At 40.0% G+C, this 24,346-nt stretch overlaps 1 protein-coding gene across 1 annotated transcript in view; it reads right to left on the reverse strand.

The window, feature by feature from the left end:
* SMARCC1 (SWI/SNF related, matrix associated, actin dependent regulator of chromatin subfamily c member 1) overlaps positions 1–24,346 on the reverse strand; it is a 90,717-nt gene that overhangs the window by 16,960 nt on the left and 49,411 nt on the right. Inside the window, 6 exon segments of the mRNA XM_030008095.1 lie at positions 2,394–2,528; positions 7,885–8,039; positions 8,925–9,039; positions 10,879–10,934; positions 20,737–20,898; positions 21,473–21,731. Coding sequence (XP_029863955.1) covers positions 2,394–2,528; positions 7,885–8,039; positions 8,925–9,039; positions 10,879–10,934; positions 20,737–20,898; positions 21,473–21,731 — 882 coding nt within the window.

Here is a 24,346-nt window from a genome sequence, read left to right on the forward strand (position 1 = left end):
GTTTGACAGAGGAAAAGGCACATAAACACAAGTTATAACATGAGCTGGTCTTAAAACTGATGCAGAGCCTAAAACACCTGGTTCCGTACTAGGTTCTTGCATTTGTTGTAGTACTTTCAGAAGCAGGTTTATGGACACAACCTACAGTCGTACCCCACAGATTAGCATTAAGACAATGGCTAGTAACACATTTTCCAGTGGGCAGTCTATCAGTAATTTGTATTTGCTCTTCAACGCTCAAAACTTAGTTATACTTGCAGCAGACGTCAGGCAAGAGTGAGGCTAGGCACCTTAAGCAAGATCAACGTGTATCAGTTTCCCACACAATCTCCCCTACACAACCCGATTCAGGAAATCAGCCAAATTTTTAGGCACATTGTCATGAACACTACACTCTTCACGATCCTCAAATTTGCACCAGCACATTTCCACAGTGTTGTGAAGTGATTAACAGTTAGAAGGGACTATTACAAGCACTTAATGTATACTGATACAATAACCATCATCGTACTACAATTTCATCTTCAGCAAGTAACTCTTCCCTAAACAGAACAAGTAAAGAAAGCATTCACATGCTATTATAAATTCTGGGTCAACAAGGCTCCTACCAACAGGATCCCTGGTTACACACAGAGTTGACAGCACTGAAATTACTTTAGCTTAAACTCTGAAGTAAACGTGTTTTGTCTAAAAATCTAACACCCTCCAGTCTGCAGCACGGATTTCTTTCAACACTTAGAATCGCCTTACCTTTACCATGAGAAAAAGCCAGTGCAGCAAATAAGGACATATGCATAGCATGCAATGGCACTAAGGAATTTTTTTTGCTTTAATTATTCTACTAGATATCCACAATGACAGGTGAAAAGACCAAATTTAACCATCAGAAAGCCAAGGGAAAAATTTGTATGCACATTTTAAAAAAGGAAAATGTCATATGCCTCAAAATGGAAAAAAATCTGTCACTAATAGAATATATCCCCCAAAGAAAGAAATCTACAGCGAACCTTTTCAAAATAGTTAGGTCCACTTCTTGAGCTGCCAATCAGTGTCAAACACCACACTGAAATGGTTGAGGATGCCGAGCAATCTAGAAATTCTTGCTGACATTCTGCTACAACAAAAGACCACAGTTTGTCAAACTCTATCAATGTGATTAATGCCAAAGTAAGAATGTAAATTCCATTAAACTCACGCGGTAGGACAAATGTGAAAACCCCTAGCATTATGAGTCAATATCTTCAAAGCATCTTGAGTAATTGCTTATTGACAAAAATGAGAAAGCTATACAACAGAAAAATAAAAAAATTGACTGCTCTGATAAAAATGAAGTTTTGGGTCATCTTTACAGTAGCTGGAGAAAAACTGATTCTCTGAAAGTATGCTGCACTATATGTGAAAGAACACTTAGTAACTGACACGCAATCCAGCTGCTGACAGGCAGAGACAGCATCTCTTCCACATTATACCCTGATGTTAGGGATACACAAGTTGCCAGTGAGGTGTCACTAATAGTGCTACAATATAAATACAACCCTGCTTGGGATGCACCGCAGAGATGCTCTCTTAGTGTCACCACCTTCTTCAGCTGGCTAGACCTCAATCAAGACCTATGCCCTGGCTTACAGCCTCACTAGATTGAGGACAGAAACTAACAACCTTCTTGCTTAGCTTGCCCAGCTCCTCCTCCTCCTCCTCAGTCACACTTCATCATTAGATTTGTCAGTTCAGCTTTGTTCTATTTTGATGCTTTTCTGGTCCCTATGAGCAAACACCTTTTCCCATCTCCTGATGTCACTGCTTCCTTCCCTTCTCTTGAAGCTCTGTTGCCCTCCCCAGCTCAGGCAAACCCATCATCACCACAAAATGAGAAGCTGTTGCTCCCAAGCACATATCTTTCTGCTACCGCATCTCACTTTGAGGACTTTCCCAAGAGCTACTGAGAACGCCCTCCAAAAACTGAGCCACACGCTTAAAACCAAATCTCCAGTCTAAACCGGGGCAGGAAGGAAAGACAGAGCGAGCTGGTTTCCCTTCCCTTAGGGAAGTCAGGTTTCCTCCCATTTCACTCTTGTTACAGGGAAAAGCCATTCTTACGTCAGACACCATTCATGTGAGAAGGCCTACATAAAGGCTCAGGACCAATTCCACATTCATGCTTAGATGACAGGAGTAAGGATTAGGAAGCAAAACCACGATACCCCCAGTTTGCTGCTTGTGGTAAAGGGAAGATGCTGGATAAAGAAGGAGAGGCCTCAAATGCTACTGTAGGGGGTAATTATGAATTCCAGCTGAAGTAGAAAGACCTGCATAAAGCTGAAGTTGCTAGTTTTCCAGCTGTTAGCACACATAGATCTTTGCAGTGACTGATTTAATCCAGAATCCCTACTTACTGCCTCTTTCTCTCTGTCCATAATGGTTTCCAACTCCTCAAAATGGCGAAGTTTTATCTCCAGCTTTTTCATCTGTGTCTCCACCAAAAGGGCAACCAGGGACTTGATCTTTCTTTCTTCCACCGCTGCTAGGTGCTGAGGATAAAACACAGGTTTTTGCTTTACACGTATCTCACAAAATAAAGCACTTTAAAGGAACAAATAAGCCAACTATGCCTGTATCTAGCATTAGCCATCCTATTCCACTTCTGGACAGAAAACAGGGATTAGATTATCAAACTTATGCTCGGAACCAGAAGCCCTTGGAAGATTATTAAGGTTTTAATCAAATAAATAGGTGTCAAGTTTTAATATGAGAGGTATTGTGGATGCTCAGTACTCATAAGCAATCCAGCTTTGCCTCGAAGCCTTCCGAGTGCCGTGCAACAGAGAGCACTTTCAGTGGAAATGCAAATGAGGGAGCAAGGGTACGTTGTACCGAGTCAGCTGTAGGTCATCCAAAAAGCTGTCACCAAAACACACACTGGAGGCTTTTACCTGGAACGACCCACAAAAACAGTGAGATGACTCTTGCATGCTTTTGCCATTAAAATATTTTTTGCTCAAGTAAATGAGAAGCTATGTATCTAGTTAAGCATATTCCCATTACATGCACCACCACACCACTAAACCATAAGCTTTCTCAGCACAGCAGTTTCACCTCAGGCTAGGGAGAGCTTGCAGAGAAATCTCTACACAGGTATTAGAAGAAACTGTTAAAAAAAAAAATCTCCAGTTTCCTTTTATAACCAGGTTGCACAGTATTCCTACTGCAGAAGAAAGCTGAAGGCAAAGCTGTATTTAAACTGCAAAAGCAAACTGCAGAAAAAGGCAAACAGATTCTTCACAAGGCTTTAGCTTTACCCCATTTACATATACACACTTACACATAAATGATACAGGATATATATATATGTGTGTGTGTGTGTATATATATGTGATATATGAGACAGCTTATAAAAGTGCTTCACATTCTCCAAGTGTGAAAGGCATGTTAATGATGCTTTCTACTAGCTTCTGTTAAAAGCCTGCTGTTCAAAATGAAAAAACACTCAAAACACCCACCATGTGTACTGCTTGGGAGTTTCTGTATTAATAGTCAAAGGATGTTTCCTAATCATAGCGTCCAAGCAAAGCCTTACCGACACATCCAAGGGTTGAGGGGGAAAGAGGATTGGCTTTTGAGAAGGGAAAGGTGAGGGCCGAGGGGAAGAAGGAAAAAAGAGAAAGCTGGATCTCATCCAGCTCAAGCTGCAAACAGAGACTCATATTTAGCAAGCTGTGCCCCAGACCTTGGCTCAGAACTGGGAGAAATACTGAGCTAGAGAAAGGAAGCATTATAAAACTCGCTGGTAATCCTAATTATAAACAGAATTTCTCAAAAATGTATGATACTGTTTCCATCACTAATATGTTGTGTCATTTGACAGCATTCACCTCTGGTAACCCACAAGTCTTCAAGCAAGTCTTCAGTAAGTTTAGATAACATACATTCAAGGCTCTCACTAAGTTTAATTTAAAATCAGGTACAGTCTGAGAGAACCAGAGTGATCCCCCAAGTTCATCTAACAGCATGCCACTGTGAAATTCAAGTACGCTATTCAGTTAAATAATGACCAGTGGTGCACACATTTGAAATAAAGTAACTGAATGGCTGAAAATTTAGACGTCAATTAATACTGTTCAGTAAAACAAACTCATTTGTATGAAAAATAAGAGTGACAGAAGTACCTTTGTTGATACACACAGCTTAGGACAGTCATTTTGCCTTGCTTGATGTGTGCAATTTTAAAATGAAACCAGATTAACATAAAACCAGCAAGGCACATGACTAGGTAAAAAGACAGGTCTCAAAATATACCTTAGAAAGGAAATAATCATTCAAGTTTTTTCCTAAAGAGACTGCTCCTTAGCCTGGCATTACCCAGTGCTTTCACATGGACAAAGAACGAGTCACTACTAACTCTGCAGCGGACAAAAAAAATAGTAAGACAAAATTAATGGTGATTTAAATTGCCTGATAAACACATTGGTGCATCCACCTTAAGTCATAAATAAGCAAAAAAGAAGACAGTATGTGACATTATCCTGGGAAAGAGCAATTCTGAATGACCTGAGCATCACTAATCCAGCCAGTGGACCTGGCTTCTGGCTGAGAGCAGATACTGAACAATGCTTTGCTTTACTATTTAAACACAAGAGTCCCAAACACAAGTATAGCCACGAGTGCCTCTGCACCTGGGCTTATGCCCATTGCCACAATACTGACTCTAGTTTCGCTGCTCAGCAATTCTATTTCTGGGTGAATACTGATAAACTTGGAAGGAATCACAAGACTTGCTACTGACTGAGCACACACACATTACAGGCAGTTTCACAGAACCTAGCCCATCCCCTCATCTTCTTAAACCCAGCATTAGCTGTGAAATTAGCTAATCACAGCAAGAGCATGAGTGTGACAACCAGTATAGACAACTGTAAAACTAGACCACAAGAGACCTCTGGAAAATGGACAGCATCCTAGCACCATCTCACTGGAATACTGTGCTGAAGTCTTCTCATCCACACATGAGAGTTTAGCTGAAATTGCAACAGGCAGAGAAAATTACTCCTTCTTCCTTCCTTCTTGCTATTTTGTGAAAGGAGACTAGATGCTTCACCTAGCTTTTGTTTTGTGAGGCCAAGAGGGGATAAGACTGTCTTTCACAAATGAAACAGAAGAAATAAAGGTGGCACGTAACACAGAATTATCTAAATTAAGGCACACAATACGAAAAATTAAGTCCTGTCATGCGTACATTCAAGCATAAGATGCAAAAGGTCCCACAGTGAGTTTCTAGAGCAGCAGCAAAAAGGAACCAATTAAAGACATAATTTGATTTGCCTATAAACAGAAGATGGGATGTAGCTGCCTACAAAAAGAAGAAAAGTGATTTTAGCAACAGGGTCTCTTCTATTCCTGAATTTTACGTTTCCAAATACCTACAACAAATGAAAAAAGCAGTTAAAAATCAAAGGCTTTTTAATCCAGTAGGCAAAGTGCTGCAGTGGTACAACAGTTAGTGGCTAAAGCACGTTAGACTTCGAATAAAGCTTATCAGCAAAGTTTACCACCCATGGAAAAAAAACTTATGGACAATTACAGAAGGTTTTGCATCACTGGCAGTTTTGATATCAGTGTCTCCTAGAAAAGATGTATTCAATCACAGCTACAGCAAAATGAATTCAGGAAGTCATGAGATCAATGTTATGCAGGAGATCAAATTATGACCAGGACAGTCCTCTTTGGCAGTGTAAGCGATGGATCAAGACCTGCAGCAGAAGCTCTGCAGCTCAATCACACCTGGACAAAAGCTAAGAGCAATCTGCAGGAAAGAGTTCATTTTCTACCAGGTGCTACTTATGCATAGAAAGGAAAAAAATAGCTTACATTGATTTAGGAATCTGAGAAGAAAACGAGGAAAAGGGACTTAAATTCTAATATTGTTTGTACAGAAGCCATAACCTGTAAAAACACATTTTAAATTGTTGCTCTATTCTATATGTAGTAATATAGAGTCTCACCCCAAATGTACACATTCACTGGATATCATTTCTCAAATAGCACACCTTATTGGTGAAGCCACTTATCCCAAAAGAAAAAATACTTCAAGTGCCTGCCTTTAACCCCTGTTTCTTCTTAGAAGCCAACTGCAATATTCCTCCAACAGAAAATTGTAAGAAAAACAACTCTGTAACAGCTCTTCACATGGCCAGGTCTTGAGTTTATTATGAAGAACTGAATTACCCTCTCAGACAAGATACAGCTCACTGAAAGCCTTAACATTGTCTGGGTTTTTAAGTGCAAGTGGAAAGAGAAATCCCTGCTGAACTTGAATTCTACTCTGAAGTGTGAATGTCCTAATTATAATATATTATTTCCTGGAATATAAAGCTAAAATTCTTCTAGAATATTATTATTGCCATAATGAAAACTGCCATTAGCCAAGTCCCTTCTCCCTCTAGCACTCGTTATCACCAAAGGAAGGAAAGTAGGAGATCATCTTTATTTAGAGCAAGTAGCTTCCATAAAACAGAAATTAAGTTTCATGCCTCCTTATATATATATGCTGGGGTTTTTCCAACTTGGCTGAAAATATCTCTAAGTGTGATTGAACTGAAAGTAAGTTATTCTCTGTAAAAGAGCTTGGTGCTTGGAGCACCATAGGTTTGGAGACAGACAGGCAAAGTGATGCACAAGGAGCTAGTTAGGACTCCGCACTTCACCAAAATAACGAACCTGAAGTTTGCCTGAAAAGTGGGATTCCACAGGGTGCCTAGCTCTGACACTAAGTAACACTGAAATCACACAACTTCTGATTTTAGAACCTGGCTTGAAAGGTAATAACTAAAAATATCCTCAGATCTCATGGGTTCATAAAGGAGGGACTGTATCATCCATGACAAAACATAGCACCACACTGTCCCCAATATATATGATGCAGTTGGAAAAAAAAGTCTAAAGTTAAAGTTATAAGAGTCAAAGATTAGACTGGGAAAGTCAGTACGACATATGCAACACCTCATTACAGCTACTAACAGGTCCTGGAAATCCATCAGGAAATAAACACCATCCATGCTTTGCTTTTGGTATCTATAAAGTAGGTGACATGCAACATGGCACTGAGTCCAAGAGCAATTAAGAAACCCAAACTGCAACTTGAATTAACTCCCCACCCACCCACCCACAACAAACAAACAAACAAAAAACACAGAGAGAAAATGGATTTTGAAAAAGATATTCTAAAAGAAGCAAAGGCAGTCTCGTTCCTGCAAAAAGAAAATCAAAGACAACATGCAATTAGTAATTATAGGGTAAAGAAAAGCTATTAGATAGGACACTGATTCAAACCACAGCTCATTAAGAGACTACAGACAAACAGAAGTTTAATGATAGGAAGACAAGAACATGCTTTTAACAGACACACGGTACCTCTTAACACAAAAATCATTAAGCTGTCTATAAAAAAATTGTAATGCTAGAATTGAACATCACATTGTTTTTACAGACAAAGCGCCCAAGCACAGAAGGCTTGTGTGAAGTCCACCGAACAGCCGGTGGCACAGCAAAAAAGGCAACATCAGCGTTTTATCACCCAGACCTATGTCCTCAGCATTACAGCCAGACCTATCGAGCAGAGAAAAGTCTTCCCAAAAATGACAAGCATATTTTGGGGCTACTTCTTAGGGATGTTCATCGACTTCATAACCATAAAAGTAGCCACCTAAATTAAAACTGTACACTGTTTCACTTAGGAGTTCAAGCAGAAGAAACTGAAGATGGCACTTGTGCTCCTTCAAGGTATTAGAGATCAGAACATGAAACCGCACAGATCTGGAACAAAGGACCACTTTAAGAAGAGTTCCAATGTGAACTGGAAACCAAGCCAATGGATATTTGTGTAAAACAAACCTTTGCTTTGGTGGCAGCTGAGGCAAGGGCAGCAGCTGCAGCTGTAGCTACGTTTCCTTCCGAGATTTCGTGTTCCACTTTCTTCTTCCCAGCCTCGTTTTCTTTGTCTTTGCTTGCATCAACGTTCTCCTTGTTCTCTTCTGCCTCCTTTTCTTCTGAAAGAGATTTCCCGCCAAGTCCGTTACGTGCATTCTCCCCTTGTTAACAGTATCGCGTCAGGACAGGAATTACACTACGCACGCTGCTGTTAGTCAAACAAATTAATTCATCCACATGCTGTCACATTCCTACGTTATGGTACTGCTATTCGTCCAAATGCTGACAGGGGAACAATTCTAGTCTAAGAGGATCTGATCCAACAAATAGGGCAACTTTAAATGCTTTTATTTTTCATCCTGTCAATTCAACTCTGCCATCAGCTTACTCTCATCAGAAAAATTTCAGCTGCATTTCCAAATCAACTCCATTGTTACATCAAATCCAAATGCTTCTCGTTCTACCTTGTGCTAAAATACTGAATCTAAGTTCCAGGGAAAAACGATATATCCATGTGGTACAAGGGGAACGTGTTAAAAATAAATAAGAAGAATAATGTCTTATGTAGAAAAAACCCGGTACCCCTTAGGCTGTCAAAATAAAGGCTCTGCATCACTTCACAGGGACACTGAGCTAACATATTAACTTCTAAGGGTAGAAGTGAGCAGTCCCATTTCTTTGCATCAAAAATGATCAAATGGTGTGCAATACAGGCAAAAGAAAATTTATATGACCTACACGCACTTTGCTACTGCAATTTCTTCACCCAGTCACTACACACGGTGCAAGAAAGCTCAGCTGAGGTCTAAAATGAGTTCAAGAAAGAATTTAGTGCCTGAACTCTGCAGTGAAATTAAACTAGAATATTTACTACTGAACCATGAAGCAGCCTGATGTGCAAGAGGAAATATTTCTGCCACAGCTGAGTTTATAGTCTATTCCAACTACTTTAGAGGAAGGCTATTAAAGCTAACACAGCCTGAGGAACAGCTGGGAACCATTACCTGGCTTGGGGTCTGCAGTCACTTCACTGTCTTGCTCTTTTTCTGGATTTCTCTCATTTTCTCCTTCTTGTACTTTATCGCCTTCCTCAATTTCACTCTCTGCTTTGTTTTCAACCTAAATGGGATGAAAGATTGTTTGAAAAATGAGAGCTATAGAAGGCATTCAATGTTAACTTGGTTTATAGCTTTCAAATTAACTCACTATCATAAAGGAAGAGCTTATATTTTAAAGGTTGACTGCTACTTAAGCTCATTTTGACAATCGTAACTGAAATCTGAATAACAAAGTAACTGTTATACTGGACAAAGTCTATCAGATTCAGTAACCCAGGCCAACCTGGGTTCATCTGAAGGTACAAGAAATCCTGAACTAAGATGACAGATAATAACATGTTCTACCCCCCATGCTGCCCCCATTTATTCCAGTAGTTTGTGCATAAGTGTTATATCCTTTCCAGTGTCTGCTATGTTAATAATTTATACAGTATTCACCTATCCACACAGCTCCAAGTTCTGCAGAACTCATGGTCACAACAGCCTCCTGTGGCAATAAATGCTACAACTAAATTACATGTTATAGGAAGGTGCTTCTGTCCAGGAATCGGTGGAAGAGAGCAAGCAGCAGCTTCATGCTTAACACTGAAAGCATCATTTTCCCCTTCAAAATACTCCAGACTGAGTTGAATGTTTCTCATTTACTCTGCTCTACAGAATAATGCATCTTTTCATGCTCTGACCAAGTCTTCTACACTTACGTCTCCCTAAGTGTACCTGACTATTTATCAGAAAGGCAGCAAAAGAACTACCTGAAAACAGAGTGAGAAGTAACATCAAGACTACACTCCGCAGCCATTAGGTTAGTTTTATCTCATTCATTTGATGAAGCAGGCAACACAGAAATACCACCTGTTGCTGCAGACTCAGTAAGTGCCTACCACCTTTTATTTAACAGGGCGATGTTCTAATTCCAGGATATTAGTTAAATTCCAGTTCAGGTCTGAAACAAACACAGCCAGTGCCATTATTGTAGACTATCTGGAAAGAGGTACTGTGTTTACAGACATGGGGTTATGAAAAAGCCCAAAACAACTGCATTCTTGCAGGCACTATCAACAGGTTGAAGGAATTAATTCCTAAATATCTGATCTTTATGGGCAGGATGCATCATACCCAACATCAAGAGTACACAATACACACATCTATAACCAAGAGTTAGCCCAGACTTCTTGCAACGAGGAGTTTTATTGACCAGCTCAGCTACAGGCAACCTTAGTCAGACAGATCTCATCCTCCCACATCCACTAAAGCTGCAAGCAATCATGCAGACCGAACAGGTACCTAACTCACACTGCCACTGGAGAGCTGCAATGCAGCTGGGGCAATAGTCTCCTTCAGGTTCTCTGTTCAGCTCCACACCCCGCACTCAGAAACGGTTGCCAAATACTGCAAGTAACCCAAACTCGCCCGTTTCCTGGAAAGCTCTGATGTCTCTGATCTCATCAGAGCTGAAGGCTGCATTCAACTTTGGGAAGGCTATTAGTCACAAGACAAACTTTTCTAGGGCAAGACTTCAAAGTGATGCTTGCTTTAGACCACTACGAGTCATGAACCATAATGTACCAATGTCCTTCTGCAGCTTAAGTCTCAAATTCATTTGGTGTCACTCAGTTTACATTTCATCCAGTCCAACCTTTTTTTCCTCAGGACTAGAAAACAACACACCAATGTCTCATTGACGTTTGCCCAGCAAAAGAACTGTCTCTGTACGGTTTGAGACTAAATCACACGTAAGAAAATGAAGCACTATGGAGACTGAAAACTGTTCCCTATGGACACATACACTGACCAGCACACTACTGTCTACCTTTCTTATCAGGTATTTTAGAACGTAGCAATTCAGGTTCGTAAGTGTCAGAAGTATCTTTTCAGAACCAGTGTTTTGAGCCAAGCTTACCTTCTCAGACTGTTGCCCATCTGTCTCGGTTTCCATCTTTTCTTCTTCAGCTCCATCTGAGAAAAGCAGTAAGTAAAATATTTAGAACTGCCATAACATCCATTTATCACACTCGACATATATTTCAGGGTCAACTAAAATTTTCTGTTCTCTAACAGTGGTTTAAAGAAAGCCACAACACTAAACTCCTGGAAGACTAAAGCTTATTACACTAATTTTAGTTTAAAAATCAAGTTTACTTGCAAATCTAAATTTAACTGGTTTTTCTTTTCAGTCCAACAAGCAGAAGAAAACATTAAATTATCTATGCTCTGCTGAAACCCCTAGTTTACCCATCTAGAGAGACACCACCAAATCTATCCATTTTAGCTACATAAAGGACAGTTCGATGCACAGTTCTGCAATATTCAAGTCATACAGTAACTCCCATTGGTAAGTCATGGTATTATAAAATGTTTTTCCCAATACAGGCAATTTGATTCTGTAGATGGTTGTCAGTTACGTGATTAACCTCAATTACGGTGCTGCCAGACTTGTAATTCCTCCTTAGCACAAGATCCCCTGAGCTGCTTTCGATGAAAGGTCTATCCAGAGGCATTGTCATGCACTGCAGGTCAACTGAAGATTTAAATTCCATTTTGCAGGTGGTGCAAATACCAGAATTCTCCAAAGCAGACTTCAAAATAATTATTCAACACCAGAGTAACATTAAGCAGTAGCAAACTTGTTAAAGCACTGACACTGTTCTTAAAACACTAAGGATCTCTTGTTATTTCTGGCCCCAAAACCCACCAGAGTTCAAGGCAGCGAGCAGTTATCCTCCACGCTGGTTTGATGTGAAACCCTGCACGGTGAAACCTCATTTCACACCCTTTGTACCTGCTGCTCTGCATAAACATGATGACCAACTGGTTCTCCAGTCCTGTATGGCTCTTTGTGCTGTTCCTCCAAACACATTTCTCCCCAAAGCACTCTGAAATCATATCCAAGCCCTCAGAAATACATTCAAAGCACATGCTTGAGTCTGAATTGAACAATGAAGCTTAAATCAAAGAATCTGGCCCCAAAGGTATAGTCCTATGATAGAACTGTTCCTGGACGGTCCTCTCAGACCTTGACCATTCATTCTCTTGCTTCTTCCTCAGCTGTAATACCACCAGTACTTGTGGGTTTATACTGGAAAGTGGATCAATGAAATTATCAAAATTAAACCCTAACACTTTCTTTGCCTTCTCACTGAAAAAAGCAGTATTGCAGCTCCTCAAGAGCCCAACTGCAGCTGCCTAGTTAGGTGCTAAATAAGATGTGTATCACATTTGAGCAGAAGAGCTGGTTGTTGGTTAGATATAAAGCAAGAAAAGCACATAAATTACCAGCTGAAAGCTCCGAGTTTCCTCTGCATCCAAAATATAGCCAAACAAACAAATAAGAAACAGAGCTGAGGATGAACGAACACACCTCCTGACAATGTTGTCACAGGATAGCCTGCCCAACTCCCCGCTTTTTAAAAAGCATGCTTTCCAAGATGCTCTGAAAAACCACAGCCAAGTTGCACCTTCAGTGCTAATGCTGAAGAAGATAACAGCATTGGGTGAGCTCTTACTTCTCCCCAGTGGCTTCAGGAATTGCCGACAGATGTTGCTTACAACAGGGCTCTCCGTAACACCACCAGTTGGGTTGTCCGGGCAATAACCTTTTCCTGGACTTCTCCAGGAGGTGGAGCCTCAGCCTTACACCATGACCTGAATCTTCAGAGGAATCACACGTGACAGCCTCTGCCAAGGCTGGCTCCAAGCCAAGGTTCCCATACTGGAGTCATGAAGTACTTCCTTATGGAAAAAGAGAAGCGTGCCAAGCACACGTTCAGAGGAGACCTCTACAGAGAGCACAGGCAGCTCACCTACACCGCTGCAGCCTCCGGTTCTGAATTGGTCGTCAAAAATCTCTACCTAGTGTCTGACCAAAGAAGCACTCCTCTCCTCAGAGATCACAACAGAAGAGTACAAGTCATTTGGGAAACAGTCATAAGAAGCTACAAGTATATAATATGAGCTATTTGGACACTTGGCAGGTTCTCTCACTGCCGTGGATGCGTGGGTCCAGACAGCACCCACTGCCTCTTACGCCTTCATATTTGGAACCCAAAACAAGTTTGCCAGACACCCATAAAAGCCTGACCTTGACCGCAAGCACTTTCAGAGTGCCCTACCATCAAGCATGAAAAAACCCTAGCTTCAATACACAGCTACGGGCTTCCTGCTATTGCTCATTTTGTTTGGTTTTTTCTGGCTGGCTAGACTGAGCTCTTCAAGCTTGTAACCTCTTATTTACTGTCTGTTTGGCATTCAAATAGCTGTTACAGAGATATCTGAAGAGTTCTGCCAAAACAGAGCCAGGCACCCTTGCGTTACAGATTGCTTTTTGAGTAGCAGCTGACCAGTTAAGTTATTATCCCATCTAACTTCAGCATCCAGAACAGAAGACTAGATAACAGCCTAACTGGTACACATGCAAGACCAAAATGAAAAAGAAAAGAGAAATAAAAATAATAATAAAAAAAAAAATCACTGGTACCACGCACTGGATGCATGCACCTCAGAAGAGAAGTGAGTGTTCTAACAGCAGTTAGTATATTCTTGTGCTTAGGACACACCTCTCCCTGCTAGACCTTAGTTCATTCATTAAGTTATTCCTTTACAAAGCATTTATTTAAAGTGTTCCTACTAATAATAGCAGGCCTCTGAGATAAGAGGATAACAACAAGCATATTGATGGAGAATACCATGAAGGTGTCTGAATAATGTACCACTACTTTCTGGTATTTTGCATATGGATTATTTAAAAGTCCAAGAAATCCTGATTTATTTGCAGCACCCAGCTGTTCTGCAATAATGGACAAGAGGGAAGTGTCAGCACAATCTCATACACCTTGTCTAGGATCTTCGTTTCTGTTCTGTAGAACAGACTCTAGTACAATTTAATGTACAGGATATTAAAGAAGGAGCTTATTTAGATCATGGACTCCAACACATGCTGCCATACCAATATAAAACTGCTGGTGAAAAGCCCTGATCCATCTCTAAGCTTCTGAAGACATTAGCTGGTGTTGGGCGTTCATTTTCAGTAATCCTCATTTTACTGGTAATTCCCCTGTGCTACACTGAAGAAAAACAGGTGTACAGAGTGTTTTGCTTTAACAGCAACAACTGTAGAGAAGTTTTTACAAAAGTACCTTCCATATATAAGAAAAACATACTAAACTGTCTGACTGAAAGATAATGGTTTTCCTCTTGGCTTATTTTAAGATGATAAACCTGCTTATCTGAAGTATCTGCCACCATAATTCAATTTATGGAGACTGGGGACATACCTCCTCAGAAGTTTTATTTCAGAGTTAGGATTTAGTGACCTAATAATGTCACAGGGAAAATCTAGATTAGATTTTTGTCAGATAGCTATTTCAAGCCTAGAAGCAGAGCTCCAAAGTGGGCTTAGAAGTGTCATCCCTCCTAGCAAACGAAAGAGAAAGCTTTACAAAGAAAGCTTTATTCTCTCCTTTAGCAAAAAAAGCAGAAACAGTACAGAACACTCCAAGTGTGCTTGAGTTGGTAGAGTGGAAGATCATGAGCTCAAACTACAAAAATAATGCACAGGAATACACAAATTTTCATTCTGGTGTGGCTTAGCCCAAACACCAAGAACTTCAAGATTCCTAGTATTGGGATACAGTGTAATTGAAGTAAAAAGTCTATAATTTTGTATAAACAACCCAAAACTTAACCACAGGGAGAAGTGGATCAATTCTTAAGTTCTGCTTCATACAAAACTCCAGGTCAGAGTGAAACTGGCCAGAAAAGCTCTAGTCTGTAGACAATTTTAAGTCAGAACGGGGAGGCTTCTGTCTCTTAAAAGCTAATGACTTGATAATTTGTTCACTACTCTGGAAGGTGAGAACCTGAAGCTGAAGTTCTCCAGACTAGAATCTCCAGACTCAAGTCTCAGCATCCCGTATCAGCACCGAGCATCTCAACCATCAGGCTACTACCTCATTTGTTGAAGGCTTCTAGTCCAAAGGAGTTCCTACAGAAACCTGCAGCTTCACATATACACTCCAAGGGAGGAGAAAAAATTCCCTAGAAGGTTCTTGTCACACAATTGCACATGATTTGCTAAGGAATGCAAAACTTCACAGGTGACAGTACTCCTTGCTAGATTCTGAATCACATTGAGAAAGCTGTAAGGCAATAATTGTGTAAGTTGCCCCTACAAATGCCATAAAATGAAGTCCTGTAAGACATGGGCTTTTCTGCTCTACTCACAAAGTCAGTTTGTTCTTGTGTCTTTCGGGTAAGACTGAACTGCCTTTCTACTCTAAACTCAATTTTGAATGTGGTGGGTTTTGTTTTCTGATTACGACACATTTCAAGGTTTCCCATCTTAAGGTAAAGTTTTTCAGAAAAGCAGTGTCCAGCAGTGCATGAGTTGCTGCGGCAGTTGAAGACATGAGCACAGAATGAGTTTGTGTAGGTTTATGATGCACTACACACATGTCAAGCATTATCATAAATTCCAAGCATTTGGTATTAATTCTCTGCAAGTATTGGGGCAAGTTTTATTAAACATTCCTTTTTTTTATTTCATAGAATCATAGAATGGTTTGGGTTGGAAGGGACCTTAAAGATCATCTAGTTCAACCCCCCTGCCATGGGCAGGGACACCTTCTACTAGACCAGGTTGCTCAAAGCCCCATCCAACCTGGCCTTGAACACTACCAGGGATGGGGCATCCACAGTTTCTCTGGAAAAATTTGTAGACCAATCTGTAGACCATGGTAAGAGTTGTCAAGCGACTACTGCTGCGGAGGAAGTTCCAAGGCAAACAGGACACCCCAGAAAGACAAACTCCTTTCCATCCAACCTTTAGAGAAAAATTTCTCAAAGAAAAAAGCACATAGAGCATCTCACAGTAAGGAAAACTGCCCTTGGACTCTCCCTTGCATCACAAAACATTTGACAGACACTTTCCAAAACAAAGTGTTCTTTTACATTAGAGGGACATACTCAGCTACAAAGAGTCAGAAGGTATGTATGTATGACAGTAAGATTATTGTGAATATCCTGATTTAACTTAGGTTTTCTAGTCCTGGCTGTAATAATAAATGTTACTTTAAAATTAGGATGACAACTTTAGGCAGGTTGTAGTCAATGGTTTTTGAAAACTGTTTTGTCGTATTAGCTACTAAGCCCTTATTTGCAGTGACAGCGCTATGCCTCTGCAGTTCCCACTGGAATAAGTCATTCTGCACTTGTGTACATCGAGGGGGCCATGCTGAAATACTACATGTATAAGGAAAATGAAAGCTATCAATTATTAGTTTAGGGGTTAAATAAGTTTACCTGGGTTGAGGCAGTTTTTTGCTTCTAAATTACAGGCTGCTGAAAGTACCTCAAAACAATTAAGAGTCCCATAAAAATTAATCTGTAATTTAAACAAGAAAGGATCAGAAAAAAACCCAAACCATTTCTGACTCTGCATGAGAATGACAGAAACAACTCCTGCCTTTCAGTTGGATATGAACACAACCTTACTGATTTTTCTGTATGATCTAATGAGGTTAATGAAAATACCTAACAGACAATGCAAACAGGAATTGATTAGTTGGAGATACACGTCCCTGTTACAAAAGCTGAAGACTTACCTTTAATGAGAAAGACCCTGTAATCCCTTTTACATGGCACAATGATGCCTTTAACCCTCTTCAGCAGGTTTGGTATTATACCTTGCGGGATGTGGGGAATCAAATTAACGGTACTTCTTGAATCAGCAAGAAGCAGATGGTTGTGAGACACCACAAGACATCTTTCAAGAGGGAGAAACAAGAAACCACTTGCAGACCAGGGAACATTGCCTCTCCATGCCTCTCTTCAAACCTGAAGCAGCAAATATTTTCTGTCTCTATGGAAGCTTGTTCTGTTTTGCCTATTATCTCCAAGAACACAGAGCCCTGATTTCTAATACATGAAGAACTTATGACTTCTGATGAAGCCCAGTGACGTTACAGAGAAGTTAAATTGACTTTAAGTCAACAAGTAAAACTATTAAATATTTCCATGGCAAGAATTTACTGCATTACAAGCAAACAGACACTTGCAGCATGAGCAGATACATAACCTCCATTGTCATCAGAAGAACAATAAGCAAAACACCACATAGAAATGCACAGAATCACTAGCATGAGTTTCAACTCAGCAAATAGTTTAAAGATGCCCTCAAGACATCCTAGCCTCCTCTGTTTTTACTAAGGCAACACACACAACCTGTCAAAAGTCAGGCTTGAATATTAGTATTTAATTGAGAGGAAATATACTATAGCTATGGAAAACTCTTGGGTCTGAATATGATAATTACGCTATTATCTAAACCGTAATTTACATTTTCCACAGTAAGTCATGACTCCACAGCTGTCAGAGCTTCGTCTGTTTCTGCTTCATGCAGCTCATGGGCGTACAGCACAATAACCAGGTGGGCTTCCACGGAGAAGGGTGGAGAGTTCACAGAAAGCTGCTGCAGCTTTCGTGCCAGCTGCACGAGTTCATCACAAGAGGATTGATGGGCTCAATTCTCCAGTGGTGCAGAACTAGCTCACAGGCACCTGGATACATGCAAAGTGAATGAAGTACTTGGAGTCTGTTCATTTTAGCAACGTTTGCATTATTTCAGAGTTAAAGCACACCCTGGAGACCACGAGAGAAATTATCCTGCCAAAAATGAAGCAAAATAACTTCTCCCGTGTATGTATACTTGTGTGTAGTTTTCTAGTATGTGTATTTGAGAATGATACAAAATCATCCATAAAATGTTAAATTTAATCATCCATTTAAGTCGCTTACAGTTTTAGCAGAGCCAGTAAATCAGACCACCATTCCCTCAGTGTTTACTGTCACAGATGAGCTACAGCTTGAAGCATCCACACACTTGTGTCAGCAGAAATACTTTCAGTGAAACACTTGTTAGAATACGACCTAAAATGCACAAGTAACTGCCTCCAACACAGGCATATATGCAATCAATGTAGTTAATCACCTTTGGAAAGTCATTAAGAAAGTGCACATGCTCAGTGAAGACTTAATTGAAACTGCTAAGTACCACAGGCATACTGACTATTTCCCTTCTCTGGAGCCAAATCGATAGCCTGAAGAGCTAGGATGCCTTGTTTGCTCTCCTCAATTCGTTTTTACTAAAACAGATGCAGAGAGAGCATCTTCATCTACTGTACTCTAACCTACAGTAGGGCACTATCTTGGAAAGCAAAAGACAGTGTCTACCATGCTTACCACAGCATCTGAACCACTTGAGTCTCCTCTTAACTCTATTGAAGCCTTACTGTATCAATTTAAAAGGAACCACCATCAGCTTTTAGAAAAACTAACAATGAAGACTTAAAGAGGAGTTTCTTGGATATTAACCTAAGCTCCTGCAATCTGTTCCAGTCATATTTTCCCCTTTTGCATTCCATATTGCCTGTAATTCAGCAATATTAAGAGTTTTAAAATTATGATGGAGCTGTGATATAATTTATTTCTAAAATATAACAACCAATGAACTTCAATTATAGTATGGAACCCCAAGTAGATATTTTTAGTTCTCCATAGCGACATTTAAATACAAAACTTCAGGTCTAGCCATGCAAAAACACAGCTCCATTTCAGAAGTTGCACACACCACAACACTATACTTCAATATATTAAACACACCTCTGCAAGTGCAACCTATGGATTCCCCCATGCCCTCCAGTGCAAAGCTGTTTTGGTGGTGGAAGGCACCGCAGATTGTTGAGTGACCCAGTTCACTCTTGCTGAGCAGCTCCCCCAGGGAGAACCATCTGCTGTTGTCCTAATTTATTCCATTAGTCACAGCCCAATACAAATCGCATTAACTATAACAGGACAGTATTACTTATAGAACTCACCACACAGCTCATTCAGAAATAATCGTGTTATGGTCATCTGCTCTCCAAACTCCCCATATTAAGTGACAAGCACTTCAAAATCTCTATCTGCAACTTGTGCGCAAATTCTCCTAGAGAAATGGCTAACCTACAGACTAGCAATGGTAAACTTCCACGGTCCTGCTGCAGGATTAAGAATAAAGACCCAAAGTAGCATACATGTTACAGAGGTCCTTAACATACTACAGTGACACTGGTACTTGGGGAATATGGAAAAGGGAAACAAAGCTCCAGGAAGAAAAATTTAACTTAGTTATTTAAAAATAAGCTCAACTTATCAAATTAAACTTGGTCCCAGATGGAATAACATCTAGATTTGTTTTATAGCAGACTTGAAAATAAACCCCAAAGCCTTGCCCTTTCAACAGAGCTTCAATTTTTGCTGTCAGTTTTGGGCAACAGAGCACTGCAGAACAGGGAGAAGCAGATATTCCAGATGTTAGCGTTCCCCTTTAAGCATATACTCCACATCTTCCCAAAACACTGAGCTGCCTCACATCAAGTCTGTTCCACCGAGCATAGAACTAAAAAACGTGACAGAAGGATTGAGTGGTCTGTTAACTTCTTTTCTATTTAAAAATATCTTCATGAGTTAAGCAGTACTTTTAAATCTAATTTAGAAGTGTAGTTTTACAATGGACATTAAGTACCATAAATAGTAGACCCGCATCTTCACCTGTATTACTAGCAGTTGATAACTGAAGAGCACTGGAACACACGGGTCCCTTACGATCCCATCACACAATCTGGCACCTTGCTCATGTCTCTAGACGGGGTGACAGCAGGTCAACTATGAGATGCACAAGCACAGGCCAAATCAAACCTTCCAGTCAATCTAGTTTACATTCTGTTCACTCTTACCCAAAGCTATAAGTGCCTTTAAATATCCAATCACTAAATTCACTAAAATGATTTGTGATAAGCTGAACAAAACAGCAGCCAACAATGCTGGAGAGAAAAATAAAAGATCTACTGACAAGATGGTAGATCTGTACCAAACTGAAGAGATGAAAGTCTTTGAGAAAGTCAGTAGGTATATAGCAAACTGTGCGTGTCTACTCATTTTACTGTTGAAGGAGAACCAAAATAAACAGGAAGGGGTTACACAAAGAGGTTTCACTTTATAGGGAGTTGTCACAATATATGCTTTTACTCTCCATAGTAATGAATAAACAATTTGCACCTATCAAGGTTTCAGGTAAGAGACATAATACCAGAGTACCTGCTGAATACTGCAGAAAATAGCTCAACTGAAACCAAGCTCTAAACCAGGACCTTGTTAGTATGGCAGTGTAATGTACAACAAGAGCCAAGAACTGTGGCATTATTGTGTACCAGTCCACCATTTAATAAAAAGTTTCTCTTCTGCTACCACCATGGTTAGCAACGTACTCAGGAGTACAAGACCTACATTAAAACTGATTACTGAAAGGTGTGATATAACATTATAGATTCATCTGCAGCACAAAGAGCCAATAAAATTCAGTTTGCTTTACCATAACTATAGCGCTAGAAAGGCAGCATCCTCTAACTACTCTAATACCCACAGAATTAGGATGAAATGTTCTGCTCTGGTATTTCTGCTCACTCAACTCTGTGCATCCCAAACAATGACATTTCCATGTAGTGAGAGTAGGAAAACAAATTTCTAAAACTAAAGCTGGTCCTAAGTTCATTAATTCGGTGTCAAGAGTTAATAATCCTGCAGCAAGCAGAAGTGGAATGACCTGTGGAATTACCTACAATTTCCACCTCCTATTGGAGGTAAACTTACGGTTTATTATGAGTCAGAAGAAAATGCCTAAGGAACCTCATCTGCAGAAATTTCTGCATTTTGATGGACAGCCTACCGATTTTCTCTGGCTCATCTGGACCTGTTCCGGCAATGCAGCTGCTCTCTAGTCCATATGTTGGATCCACCTTCCCAGAGGCTCTTGCTGCTTCCTGTACTTTCTTTACATGAGCTTCAACAAGCTCCAGTGGTACCTCCTCTCTGACTCGAGAAAATTCCTCTGTTAAAAATCACACAGAAAATGTTATACTGTGAGGGTTTTAATGCAAATTAAAAGTTACGTTTTTCTCCAATCAATGTGCAGGTAAATCTCATGACAAAGTGAATTCTCAAATATAGAAGTTCCTTCTTTTGCATTTGGTAGTTAATTTTCTCTCTCAAATGTAGTAGGAAAGAACCTCTTCCCAATTTTATAAAATTGTGTTTTACGTGGAAAAATAAGGAAAAAAGTGAAAGGAACTATTAATGAGAGTGGTCATAGTAACACCAACTACTAGGTGGTGCTTGCAAACACTATCAATAGTCAATGAGCACAAAAGGGGAATGCAAGCCATCTTTAGACATTCAGTGGCCTTTAAGAGCTATTCTAACTTGCCTGTAAATTGGCCGTTTCAGTAACAACAGAACACAAAACTGGATATCAGTAGACCCGTTTTCTACATACACGTAAATTTGTTTTTACAACTTACTACTCATCCTTAAGAAACTCTAGAAACAGTTGATTTTAAGAGCAGACTAACAAAAGGCAAAGTTGTAGAGACAAGGCGAAAAAAATTGCTGGGGCAAACCCGTACCTAACGCAGCCTTTGCTGCGGCTGATGCCACCCGGGGATCCACCACCGATGCCAGAAAAGCAACGGTACTCATCACTGGATTGCCAGACTGGCTGAAAGGTACGGGCTGGTAAGCCAGCGGGCCCAGAGATGCATCAGAGTTCTCCAAATAGGGGTCTTCAATTGGAAGTCTCAGAAAATGGAGAATGCATTCATCTTGGGTACGGCTCCCAACATGCTCTGAGACTTTGTTCCAGTCATCTTTATACATCTCCAGAGCCTGCAAAAGACAAAAATCATTGAATATACATTGACTACTCGGGGGGGAGGAGGGGGGGAACAAACCTACCTTATGCAAAAAGATTTTTCAATACTAGTTATTTTGGTGATGGAACAATAAATCGGGATCAGACAACTATTTAAAATCATCTTTTTTCTGGTAGCAAAACTATTCTGCATAAGAAATATGAACATCTCACTGGGACATCAGCTAAATTTAAGCTGCAGGGATCATCACACAAGTTTTATGCTGTTACTGTAGCAAAAAGAATTGTCAGAAGATTTGGGATTTACCAATAATATTTGCATAGTTAGTGTTTCCCCATTTTGCTTTCACATGAAAAGCTTTACAGAGAAGTAAGTTCGCTTATCCTACCAAGTCTCACCAATTCTTTTAATTCCCATAACTACTCCCCCTGAGGGCACTCTTACGCTTTCTCATTTATGTCTTAACACACTAAGCCCTTTGAGGCAGGAACAAGATTTCTCTCACACACATATACTAGCTATGATGGTAAAGTCCAGTTTTTAGATCCAACAGATGTTATGAAAATGAAAGAGCATCAAACCAATATACCAGGGGAAAAGAGCAAAATATATTCGGTATCATGAGGCCAGAAGAGATAAGTTCTCTAGCAACTGTTAACCAGTCTGATTTTTGTTATGCATTCAGGTTAACAAATCATTATTATGTACATAAGCCACCTGATAAAGTAAGGACTTCCAGATTAAATAAAAGATTTTGTAATTCAGAATTTCAGTCGCTTTTAAACTTACTTAAGAAAAGTCTTAACAAAGCAATTTAATAACAATGAGCTACTGAAGTCCCTGCACTAGTTTTTGAAAAACTAACAAACTAGTACTGTAAAAACCCAAAGTGGTAGCCTAATAGAATATTATCCCTTAACAAGTGCTTTTTTTTTTCCCTGAAAACTGTTTTTATTATTTAAGCATTTGGATAGCATAAAATAAGTGTTGAAGTATCCTGAACCATTAACTTTTACATTACTGAGATGATTCATGGTCCAGTCACCTAGAAAAAGTAAAAAGCCATTTGAGACCTAGGCAAAAATACATTAAACTTAAAAATGAAAAGGGGATCTGCATCTCACAGTCATAACAGAAGTCTTCTGAAAATATTTAATACCAGAGACCTGAGCAAGGGTGGTAAACGCCTTTCTTTGTTTGAGTTGCAGATCCCACTTTCATTTTTAAGTTTAAAGTATTTGGCCAGGAAGTCAAGCTGGTTCTGTACTTACCCTACAACAAACATAAAGGTAGCTAACTCCTGCGCTGCTACACAGCAAGCGAGCAGGTGTTCTAGCAATAACTTGGGGAGGGGGAAGAAGAGAGTTTGAAGTAGGTATTATTAGACTGCTTGGAGGATCCCTATGATATGTCCTTGCTGACTTCCTGGCCATCAGGCAGGCTGCCTTGGACTTTAAGGCACCTACTTGCAGGTATAATATAGTTTAGAAGACACAGAAATCATCCTCCTCAACTAACTACTCATGACAACTGAGTTTCCCCAACCAAGCAGAATATCCATTTAAGCGTGAATGTTAAGTTAATGGCTTTTCAATACTTCCAATTCTTTCCCACAAGGCTGAGAACTATCAGAAATCTCAACCTCCAGGGTAACACACAAGGCTGACTTAACTTTCCACATGCACAACCTTTCATAGCATAAAGGGAGAATTCAGAGCAAATGGGCTACTCAACTGGACTGTATCCATCAGACATCACAATGAGGACACATCCAACAAGTCTGGGTAGTACCCACAAATACACAAAGTTAATATGCTGGATGTTTCAGCAGAGTTACTAGTGACAAGTAGAAGACAGAAACTGAGCCATCAGCCTCATGTCTTAGGAGTTCCCTGATCTGGGAAGGCACACTTCCACAAAACAAGTTACTATATATATGAAGGGTGTGCATTCAGAAGACATTCACCTGCAGGACTCTACATAAACCAGTCTTTTTCATCAACACAAAACATTTCTGAACATACTGTTTTCTTCACAGCAGTTCTGGAGGAAAAGTGTTTCAGCATTTTTGCAGCTAAAACATAAGCTATGAGAATTCTTCAAAGCCGAAGTAGTCTACTTGAACAGGACCCCTGGGCATGTCATGGATGTTGAAGGTCAGTTGGGGAAAAATGCAAACTGAGTAGCATTTTCAAAGATGTGGAAGTGGACTAACTAAAAAGACAGATGAGTTAAATCTGAAAGTGTTAAGAGATCCAAGAGGCACTGAACAAATTGAAGAAAAAAAGACCAAGTTGCCTGCAGCAGGAGGAGTTTTTTAGCCCCCCTGACCTGAAAGCGATTTAAGCTTTACCTGGCTGAAGTTTTAAGTTTCTCTCTCATAGCTAGGCCTCACTGCTTAAATTGTGTGGTAAGGAGGGAAGAAACCCCAGAATATCTTCAGGTACACTGGATGGAGAGAATAGGGTCTTTTGAGGGAACCTTCCCTCAAAACACTGTGTTAGCTGGGCAAGTACCAGACTACGGGAACACTGCGCTCCAGCAGAGCTCAGCTGGATGGAAAGAACAATACAGGAACTGTTAAAGACCACAAGCTAGACAACTTGATGGGTTTTGAAAGCTCAGAAG

The sequence above is a fragment of the Aquila chrysaetos genome, chromosome 3 (assembly GCF_900496995.4).
Source record: "Aquila chrysaetos chrysaetos chromosome 3, bAquChr1.4, whole genome shotgun sequence".
In the NCBI taxonomy this organism is placed as follows: Eukaryota; Metazoa; Chordata; class Aves; order Accipitriformes; family Accipitridae; genus Aquila; species Aquila chrysaetos.